At 33.6% G+C, this 11555-nt stretch overlaps 1 protein-coding gene across 2 annotated transcripts in view; it reads right to left on the bottom strand.

Moving 5' to 3' along the window:
* Positions 1-1034: 1034 nt before the first annotated feature.
* The window catches only part of TMF1 (TATA element modulatory factor 1), a gene marked incomplete at both ends in the record, with an annotated part of 28430 nt that continues 17909 nt past the window's right edge, over positions 1035-11555 (bottom strand). For both annotated transcript variants that reach the window (XM_079712121.1, XM_079712122.1), the window contains 9 exons: positions 1035-1178; positions 1859-1984; positions 3126-3278; positions 3563-3664; positions 4528-4620; positions 4855-4924; positions 6007-6199; positions 9859-10015; positions 10733-10825. In XM_079712121.1, the coding sequence (XP_079568247.1) occupies positions 1035-1178; positions 1859-1984; positions 3126-3278; positions 3563-3664; positions 4528-4620; positions 4855-4924; positions 6007-6199; positions 9859-10015; positions 10733-10825 (1131 nt within the window). The remainder of the gene's footprint in view (positions 1179-1858; positions 1985-3125; positions 3279-3562; positions 3665-4527; positions 4621-4854; positions 4925-6006; positions 6200-9858; positions 10016-10732; positions 10826-11555) is intronic.

Raw genomic sequence — 11555 nt, 5'->3', positions numbered from 1 at the left:
GAGAGGAAGGCATAGTTAACTTTTTTCAGCTATTCCACACTATTTTTCAGTTTAAAGGTTCAAGAAAAAAATTAAATGATAAACCACAGAAAATTGCAAAATGCCAAATTTAACTCCTATAATTTCTCTATTTTGTTATGAATATTATGAATATCAAACATGTACTTTTAATGTGCCAAAAATTAGGCTTTACAAAATGTGAACAATTAATTTTTAAAAAGAAAATTATATTAATTTAATTACTTTTGATTCATTTTATAGGGTAGTAAAACAATACGTCTTCAAAACTACTAAAATGTTAATGATACCATCACAAAATGACTGTAAGTAGATTTTTCCACTATTCAATTATGCCTAGATAACTTTGAATAGCTATAGCTTTCTCCAAATAGGTACCAAAATTTGTACAGACTTAATTGTGAGTGAAATAAAATTTGAGACCACAAAACTTTTAAAGTTTAAATTATTTACCCTTTTAACTTCAGAGAGTGATTTTTTTCCAAAAGAAAAATATGAGTTCAAGATTTAATAACTGCAGGTTTAATAATTTTTTTACTTGAACACAATGTCCATTTTCATAAATAGTAATTAGACGTACTGAAGACTTAAGTGTGAAAGAGTTCAAAGTGTCAATATGTTACTATCACTCTTTAAATGTTCTCAATATATACAAAAACATATAAATTATAGACACAATTAGTTATATATCTACAATATATAACACCATTCTCCTTCCCTAACCATATTGACATGAGGATAAAGTAATAAATCTCTGTGCTATTCAAGGCAAAAAAAAAAAAAAAAAAAAAGACTGTAAAAAATAAATCTTTAAAGAATAGTTTTAAAAATAAAGTTCAAATACTGCACAAAATAATTTAACTGGAAATATTACTATATACTATAAAACAATTTTTTTCAATTTTTGAATGCTACAGTAAATTCCACTTTCTAATTCTATAAAAGAATTTATTGGATATCTGTACTTAGATATTAAATGTGTACATTCAGTTCGATGGGAATGTAATTTTCAGAAGTTAACTGAGCCTTTGTCTTAAAAGTTCATCTATTTGAGTCTTATACATATTTTTTACATCTTCAAGATCTAATCGAAGTTCTTCTGCCTCTTCTGCTTTTTCTCCATACATCTGCAGAATAGTGTTGTATCTTTGATCCAAATCCTATAAAATATATTTGTTTACAATTTTTAAGTAACTGTACAGAAAATCTTTAATATTATATTTATATTATCATAAACGAGCCACCAGTAAAGACCTTTCAATCTAAATAAAAGTATATAGTCATCTCTCATAAAAATTAAACTCACACCTCGGTCTGTTGGAATAAAAGAATAAAAAAAACAAAATAAGCCAGATGGCTATTAATCTTAACATATCTTTTCACTAAATCTACAATTCTCCCCATATATAGCTTAATCTGTCTTTTCTCCCAGTAATTTCAGCATGTTTGATGAAATTTCAGTCTCTATGGTTCACTGTGGTTTAAGTATTACCTGGCATTTACCCAAGAAAAGTCAAAAGAAAATCTATTCTCATATATGGCTTAAGAGCAACTTCCAATACCAAATATGCTAATTGTGAGGATACATATAACATCAATCAATAAAATACTACTCAGATCATGCAAAAGTGCAGGATTATTAATGAGCCTTGGCCAAATGAAATCTAGTTATTTTCCTAAACATGATTGTGAACATTACTCTGAATGTGTGATGTGACAAGATAAGATTCATTTTTAAAGTTCTTCACTCAAATATTAATACTCTTTAATTATCAAAGAAAACACTAACATATACATATGCATTTTATGTAAACTAAAAATAAGAGTGAAGAATACTTACTCTTAGCTGAGTTCGAAGTTTGGGTATCTCCTTCACTTTCTCTTCAAGTTCATCATTTTGATTTGTTAATTTAACTAGCTCTTCAGCCATTATGGAGCGTGTTTTCTCTAGATTGCCAATTTCTAGCTGAGAAACATTACCAGGAAGTGATTTAAATCAAAATATATCTTGTTTAATAATCCCACTAATATAACCATATTTAATGTGCTATTTTTTAAGAAATAGATACGTGAACATATAACCATAAGCTAGCTCCTGGTAAAAGGAAACAGAGGCACAAAAACGGTTTCAACTTTCCTCAAAAGTATACCATTTATAGGGTTTACTATGAGAGATAAAGAACTGAAGAAAATTTAATCATCTGTTTGAAACAGGCAACTCTACATTTTTCTCTAAGGAAATAGCATATATTTCAGTTATGCTAAATTACTACAAAAACCCAGAGAAATAAAAACAAACTTTAATGTAGCGCCAACCATGTAGGTCACATTGGTAGAATCTATCATCAACTACCAAAGAAGTTCATTTGTGCCCTTAAGCATAACAGTGGGCTACACAAACATAACAGGTAATAAGATTATTCTGATCTATTTTCTTCCAATTCAAGGACATCTTCTTTAATACAGTAATATTTTCAACTAAAATCATATAATAAAAATAGAAGAGGAAAGTTCCACTTTCGAGTGTATCAAGTGTGACAATGAAAACAGGTAAAACGTTTTAACATTTGTCACCGCATTAAGTTTCTGACAAGCAAGATGGGAGGATGCTCCACTCACCATGTTTCCTTTCATGTCTAGGATGTTATAGTCCTAATCTCTCTCATCACCTTTACTCTCTCCTCATACGGGGAGCTGGAGCAACTTACCTAAGCGGAGAATCTGGGAAGAATAGAATGGCTATGCTCAGCTCAGCAACTTCCCTTTTTTCGTGTTTGGAAAAAGCTGCCTGCAAGGAGCTCTCTGCTCCTAGATGCCTCTAAGTCTTATCATGGCAGGCTGTCGCACATGGGGTGGCCTACTCCAGCCAAGCATTTCCTGTGACAGTCTCCCAAATTCTGGCACTCAGAAGGCCCACTGAACTTTCATCCTTGGCTAATTTCTCCAACGGCCTTTATCGTTAATATATATGATTTACTTGGGGCTTCAGGTGTCACTATTTCATTTTATTTCTCAATTTGTTCAGAATACAGGTGGAAATGAAGGGTGCTACTCATTGGGCCTCAAAATTTCATTTACTTCTACAGCACATTTAATTTTTCTAATACCTGTAAATGAGTAATTTCTCCTTCCCTTAGCTTTAGCTGAGACTGTAGATTTTCAATAATGCTTGATCCTGCTCCCATTCTTACAGCATCATAAAGATTGCTTCCATTTGCTGACACAGACATTGGTCCAAATGAGTGATCATGAAGCTCATCCTGTGTTAGTTAAAGAAAGCATATATAGTTATTCAGTTACTACAGACTGTGCGTAAGTGTCAAACAAAATGGTTTGGTCAATTCTTACTTTAAAATGTCTATGACTTTCTCAAAGGCAGAAAACCATCTCTATTTCCTCAGTGCAATTAGCACTCCCTTACAAATATGCAGATAAATTGCCTATAGAGTAGCAAGATCACGGTTAGAGTCGAACTGCTATCTGCACATTCTCTTTATCATTATTCAGTCTAAGTACTAAACACGTGTAAGAAATAAAACATCACCTGAGACATAAAAGATGTTTGCAGCCCTGCCATATCAACTCCACTTATCGAACTTGAGCGTGACATTGTGGGAGTGCTAGAAACAGAAAATGGCTTCCGTTCCTTAAGGTGTAAAGAAAAAAAAATTCAGTTCAGATCAAAGAGTAAAATGATAAATAAAAAAGCAAGAAAGTTTTCTATGATCAATGACAACAAAGATTCATTCTAATTTCCTCATAAAATGTTACAGATACCTTAAGTCTTATCAAAGGCACAATATTTAGTAATTTAAAAGTGTAGACAAACTTGGTCAAATCATCTCATTTATATTATAACAACATAATTTGGTTTATTTTTAATGGAATGAGAATGTTTTTAATGGAACAATTATATGAACTAATTGTTTCATATTATATAACATACCACCAATTAAACCTGTTCTTTAGAATAAGATTACCAATGAGATTTACAAACCATAAAGTTTCTGGCTTATCCATTTTATTTTTACTGTATTTTTTTAAACCAAATAAATTCAAAAGGTAATTTCAATCAATGCACATATAGGTAGTTTTAATGTATTATGCTTACTACTGAGTATACTCCAATCCTTTAAATATAGGAAACTCACTTCAGAAAAATTAACTTCATTAACCAGAAAGAAAGTGAACAAACCAGTTTCACTCCCAAGGTGCCTATGGGCCAAATGAGGTGCATCAGTGTCAGTGAGAGACCACAAAAATTCATTTTAAAAGGGGCAAGAGGTTCTGTAATTCAAATCCTAGAAATCACAGATATCTTTGCATAAACTCAAATTACTTTGGATCCACTCTAAGCAGAACACTGATTATACTACTAGAATTCATCACTCTATTGATTTTAGACATAAGAAATGGTATTTATAAAGTGTAGCTAAAATTACAAAACAATTAATGATTAATCACAACAGCTATAACTGGTTACATCAAAAAGAAAACAAAATTTAATACCTTTTCTTTTATTGCTTCTTGAGTGAAAACTGCTTTCTTCCTTTCCTGTTCAACTTTCATTTTCTCCATTTCTAACTGACTATTCAACAGTGTCTAATGGAGAGAGAGATACAGTTAGATAATTTCTGTGATACTAAGTCATCATCATAAGTCAATCTCAAAGTTTAGGAACATAAGGTATACACTCCTATTTGTTTCACTACTAAAGATCAAGTTCCAAAAGCAGAAACATCACCCATTTTATCTTGTCATCTCATTAGTTCGCTACCATCCCCAACCATTCTCTAATGGAAGCCCTAAGAGGTGAGCGAACACTAATCGAAATACCTTTTCTTTCCTTGTCTCTTCAAGTGTTCTTACATATTCACCTTTTAGGTTTTCTAATTCAACCTGGTACCTATTAAGCCAAAGGGAATTAAAACAAAAAAGATGATAGTACAGACTATTAAAAACTCACTACTTTATTAACTCCAGTTATATACTTAGTAGTCATTTTTATTATCAGCTTTATTTTCCAACTGAATTTTCCAGATGACTTGGGTTTTATTCAAAAACTGAACTACTACTTCACGTATCTTATTTATTGGTTCTCTGGATTAAGATTTCATTTAAAAAGAGACGTTTTTTCTAAAGAGAATTTTGAATACCACCATTCTACAATATGTTCAGATTCTACAAAGGCTTATTAGGGAGGTCTATGAAAATGTCTGCAAAAGTTCATATATTTTTTTTTTTTTTTTTTTTTTTTTTTTTTTTTGTGGTATGCGGGCCTCTCACTGTTGTGGCCTCTCCCGTTGCGGAGCACAGGCTCCGGATGCGCAGGCTCAGCAGCCATGGCTCACGGGCCCAGCCGCTCCGCGGCATATGGGATCCTCCCAGACCGGGGCACGAACCCGTATCCCCTGCATCGGCAGGCGGACTCTCAACCACTGCGCCACCAGGGAGGCCCAAAAGTTCATATATTTTACTTCATGAATCATTTTTACTTGACTACTTTTTTTTTAAAGTAAAATTCCAAGGAAGAACTCAGAGGATAAAACCCCTAATCACAGCCTTAATATAACTTCACATAGATGGATTTTATAGCTTGTGGTTTCCAAAGAACCCAGACCTTTATTTAGAAAGATTGGAACAATACTTAAACCCCTGTAATATAAAAATAACTCCAGTGAGTGGTCTTCAAACTATTTTGTGGTAAAAGACTCCTTTAAAAAATCTGATTAAAGCAATGAATCCTTTCTCTGGAAAATGCAAATACATTCAGAACATGCCACCCAATTTCGAGAGCCTATGCAAGGTTCATTGAATCCCGGTCCTATCTTGGTATAATATCCTATTACTAATGACTCTGACTTTAAACACTAAAAATATGTATTTTCAGTTCTCAGTGCAATGAAGCTAAAAACCAATAACACATTTTTTAAAGTGCTTTAAAATGTCATGAAACTATCAAGAATAACACTCAAGAAACATGCTCACCTATTATTTTCATCCTCTAGTTTTCTTAGCCTATTTTTCTCTGATTCTAGCTGGGCTTGAAATCTACTATTTTCTTGTCTTAAGAGAGAATTCTGTGACTCCATGGAAGACATTTGAATTTTGTTGGCAAGAAGTTCTTCTGTGGCCGCACGTTCTCTCTCAACTGCTGCTGCCAACAAGGTCTGGGATTCACCTGATTGTAGGGTAAAAAAGAAAAATCACATATACATACATTCAAGAGGCCAAGATGACAAGTAGATTCTGACTTCAAACTTTTAATGATGCAAATAGCCACACTTAAAACTGTAAGTACTCATTGACTAAGGCAGGCCTGACTACAGAGACAAAAAAAATCTTAATTTATATGTGTTTTATCACTTTTTTCACCAAAATATTTTAATTTGAAAGTAGAGTCATGTATCAACAGAGTAGTGAATCAACAAACAGTGCTGGGTCAATTGGATAGTCAAAGGAAAAAAAAAAAAAAGAACTTCAAACTAACCTTCACAGAGCATATGAAAATTAACTCAAATGGATCATACACTTAAGTGTAAAACAAAATATAATGAGGGGATGGGTAAAACAGGTGAAGCGGATTAACAGGTACAAACTACCAGGTATAAAATAGAAAAGTTACAAGGATGTAATGTACAGCATAGGGAATATAGTCAATATTTTATCATAACTTTATATGAAGTATAATCTATAAACATGTCAAATTACTGTTGTACACCTGAAACTAATATAATATTTTAAGTCAACTATACTTCAACTGAAAAAAAAAACTATAAAACTTTTTGAAAAAAACAGAAGAAATCTTCAGGATCTAGGGATAGGCAAAGAGTACTTAGGTTTGACACAAACAGCATGAGCCATAATGAGAAAAACTGATAAACCGGACTTCTTCAAAATTTTAAACTTTTGTTCTATGTGAAAAAGATGAAAATACAAGCTACAGACTTGGAGGAAATAAATGCAAACCATGTTATCTAAGACTAGCATCTAGAATACATAATGAAGTCTCAAAACTCACCAGTGAAAATACAAACAATCCAATTAGAAAATGGGCAAAAGACATAAACATTTCACCGAAGAGGATGTACAAATGGAAAATAAGCACATAAACTGACATTCACCATCTTTCATGAGGAAAATGCAAATTAAAATCATAGTAAGGCATCACTACACACCTGTCTGAATGACTAAAAGAAAAAATAGGGACAACACTAAAAGAAAATGCTGGCAAGGATGTAGAAAAACTGGATTATTCTCATGGATACAGACACTTTGGAAAACAATTTGGCATTTTCTTTAAAAACTAAACATGCAACTACCCATACAACCCAGCAAATGCATACTTGGGCATTTATCCAAAGAAATGAAAACTTAAGTTCACACTAAAACCTGTACATGAATGTTCACAGCAGCTTTATCCATACAAAGTCTAGATCCAGCCCAGACATCCTTCGTCAGGTACATGTTTAAACAAGATGTGCTACATACATGGAAAAACACTCAGCAGGGACTTCTCTGGTGGTCCAGTGGGTAAGACTCCATGCTCCCAATGCAGGGGGCACAGTTTCGATCCCTGGTCAGGGAACTAGATCCCGCATGCATGCCGCAACTAAGCGTCTGCACGCCACAACTAAGTCCACGTGCTGCAACTAAGAAGCCCTCATGCCTCAACTAAGACCCGGTGCAGCCAAAATAAATAAATAAATATTTTTTAAAAAAAAGGAAAACACTCAGCAATAAAGACTAAATCATTGATACACACAAGAACTTGTATGAATCTCCAAGAAATTACACTGAGCAAAAAAAGCCAATCCCCAAAATGTCACGTTATAAAATTCTATTTACATAAAAAAAATTTTTTTTTTTGGCAGTGCCATGCGGCATGTGGGATCTTAGTTCCCCAACCAGGGATCGAACCCATGCCCCCTGCAATGGAAACACGGAGTCTTAACCACTGGACTGCCAGGGAAGTTCCACATTTACATAACATTTTGAAATTCCAAAATTTTAGAAGTGGAGGATTAGTGGTTGCCAGGGATTTGAGACAGGGAGGGAGGGCCATGAGGGTGCTAAGTATGATTTTAAAGGGCAAAATGAGGGATCTTGGTGGTGTTAGAACTATTCAATATCTTGACTGTAGTGATGGATACATGAACCTACACAAGTGGTAAACTTGTATGAAACTTAATACACACATAGACACATACATACATACACACAAATGAGTACCAGTAAAACTGGGGAAATCAGAATAAAATCAGAAGGTTGTTTCAAAGTCAATACCTTGATTGTGATATTCTACTATAATTTTGCAAAGTGTTAACATATGGATATTGGGGAAAGCATGCAAGGGACCATTCTATATCATTTCTTATAACTGCATATGAATCTACAGTTAGCTCAACTGACAATTACAATTAAAAAAAAAGGACTAGTGGATAAGATTCTGAGATTTAACAAAGGCAAGAATTTTCATATTTTTTCCCACCAAAGTAGACCTAATAATATCTCTATTTTACATTATAAATTCTGTTCTATACTGTATCTATGATCTTATTTATAGCATTATACAGTATGTTTGTCCTGTGGCTTTGCCTACATTCCAGTACAATACCACATATCCCTGAGGCTGTGTAGGCTCCAGTTTAAAAGCCACAAAAATAATGGCTTCTTGCTTTCATTTTATTGCTAAATAAATATTGGTTTCAGACGGTGTCATTTTCAGATATCTCATATTTCATAACAAATGGGTCTCAAAAAGTGGTCCAAGATAAATAATAGACCTAAAATTCATACCTAGAAATTAAACAATATATGAAGGTTCATCTGTTCAGTGATTTTTCTTTTTGAGCAGATAAATCTATTTCCAGACAAAATCTTACATGGAGCTACAAGGGGCAAAAAAAAAAAAAAAACAGAAAAAGATAAAGGAGGCACTACTTTCATTAAAGCAGCCTGGAGGGAGCCCAGCAGCTTACTTATCAAGCTTCCCTCTCACCATGACAGCCAGCCCTAAGACATACAAGGGATCTACTGAATACTGTTTGAAAGTGACTAATCTAGTTCACCCCTCATGATTTTCAGGGTGTAGTCCAGAGAAGGTAAGTGTCTTGCTCCAGACTGTCTGACTGGGTGATTCAAAACAAAACATAAAAACCCTGAGTCCAAGTCTCCTGACACCCATTCACGTCTGCTTTTATCACTACACCATGATGTCTCTCAAATTACAGTTAATTTTAGGCATAGAATGGACACAGGAATTTTTCACCATTTGCTAGCTTCTGGGATATCTAATATGTACATCTTCTGTGCTTGAATAAGTATCTTAGAAGAATAATTTTCTTTTTATTAACAGCACAGAAGGGCAACCTAGAGCATTTCTGTAAAGAAGCAAAATATGGAATCTTAAGACTCCACAGCATCTGTCTACTAGAATTTGACCTTAATCTAACTTAGACCTATCTCTGCTCTTGGAATTCTACCACTGACTAGAATCATGTCTGATCTCTACTTCCTACACTACTGCAGACAAGCTAGAATGAGGTCAGACTTAGCAATGGACAAGAAAACAGTTGAGCACAATAGTTTGTAAAAATGAATGTAAGAATGACATGGAAGTATTTTAGACACTACCAGACACATTGTGTAAGAAATGTTTTGAAAGAGTCAATTAAGGTATTAGAAAATAAATGTAAAAGAGGAGAAGAGGTAAAAATCTACAAGTTAGACACAAAATGAAACCATGAGATCAAGTGAATTTCAATTTCATACCATTACCCTAATTCTAAAACAAGATGGAAGGGCTTCTACATTGAGCTTAAGAACTAAAGCAGTTACCAAGTCTATCAGAAAGATTCTTCTCTAACTTCTCCCATGATGACGTCTGAGACGCTAGAGTTGCTTGCAAATTTTCTATCTGTCGAAGCAATGGTCTTGTTGTTGATGAAACACTTTGACTCAGTTCTTGGTTTCGATTCTCCGCTTCCTGGAGTCTCTGAATCATGACATTCTTAAGTCATTACTACTGACAGCAAAAAGAACACTAAAAATGCTAGCAAAGAAACTTTATGAGAGATTTCTGGGAAAAACTATTTCTCCAAGATAAAATGATTTTTTATTAAATTATTTTCTAACTATTCAAGCCTTAAGTTACAGTTAAGTTGTGCAACAGAGTAACTAAATAAATGCTTCTTCACAGAGCATTTCTAAGATAAAGACAGCCTTTGAATACCTTAAGATAATAAAGAGTATCATCCAAACCTCCCAGTAGTTGCCTCCTCATCCAAATATTTCTAAGTATTTATAAAAACAGAAAAATCAATCTGAGGGGCATTTTCTCCCCCTTTTCCTGTACATGTTCATTGACTGAAATTAACAGAGCAGTAGCATAAAAACTAGGCATTGCTTATCTGCCCCACAGTAATCAGAGACTGATAATAATTAATAAATCGGCCATTACAAATGAAAAAACAATACTGAATATACTACATATCTATCATGATAAAATTATTTTCTAGAAAACAAAATTAGGGCTTTTCTTATACATTTTTAAGGTGCCCACTCTGGTTTTATTCACATAAGCCACAAAAATACAGCAAATGATAAGTATGGGAGTAATCTTCTCAACTCTAAGAACATTACCTCACTGAGTCATTTTTTATTTCTTGAAAAACGCATCTCAGATTTGTGTTTAGGGAAACTCTGACAGTACCTGCTGGAGTTCACTGATCTCATGACGTAAATAATCCTCTTTTCTGGCAGCTGCTTGTTCTGCACGTTGCAGTGCCAGCCTAAGGTCCCCCACCTGTATTAGGAGAACCAACAACACTATCACAACCAATATCACAATATTATCTATAATTTCCTGCTAACTACATATTTTTTATTGTGTTGACTTACTGTTCATGTATAATACTCTTTACTATCCAATGAGCTTTTACGTATGATTACCACACATCCCATTCTTCAGGCAATCCCCGAGCCATATGTATTCAATATGTACTTAGGAAAGCTCAATAAGGCACACACACACATACACACACACAAAGCATATAAATATGTACAAGGCCCAGCCACTGCCATACAGTATAGGAGGAAAGACAATGCATCCATAAACGTTTGTAGTGTAAGGCAGAATGTGATAGGAGCTATATGAGCTATAAAAACTAGTTGCTATATTCATACACAGCTGCACAGGTTGTAAACTGCTACAGCCTTTTTGGAAAGCGTTATGGCAACATAATCATCAAACTTCTTACATTCTTTCATCTGATCGTCCTAGTCCTGAGAATTTACTCTATGGAAGCAGATCTGTAAACATACAAAGATGTTCTCTACACTGTTAGCTAGACTAACAAAAACAAACAAAACAAGAAATATTGTTAATATCTATTAGCAGTCATTTATTTTTATAAATGTGGATACAACATGAATATACCCAATAAAAATTAAAATGAACATAAAAAACATGTAGAAATGTACAACTTAATCTTAAATGAAAAAACTATAAAATAATATATATATATTATAAAAAA

The sequence above is a fragment of the Hyperoodon ampullatus genome (assembly GCF_949752795.1).
Source record: "Hyperoodon ampullatus genome assembly, chromosome: 10".
Taxonomy (NCBI): Eukaryota; Metazoa; Chordata; class Mammalia; order Artiodactyla; family Ziphiidae; genus Hyperoodon; species Hyperoodon ampullatus.
This window is presented reverse-complemented; position numbering and strand designations above follow the sequence as displayed.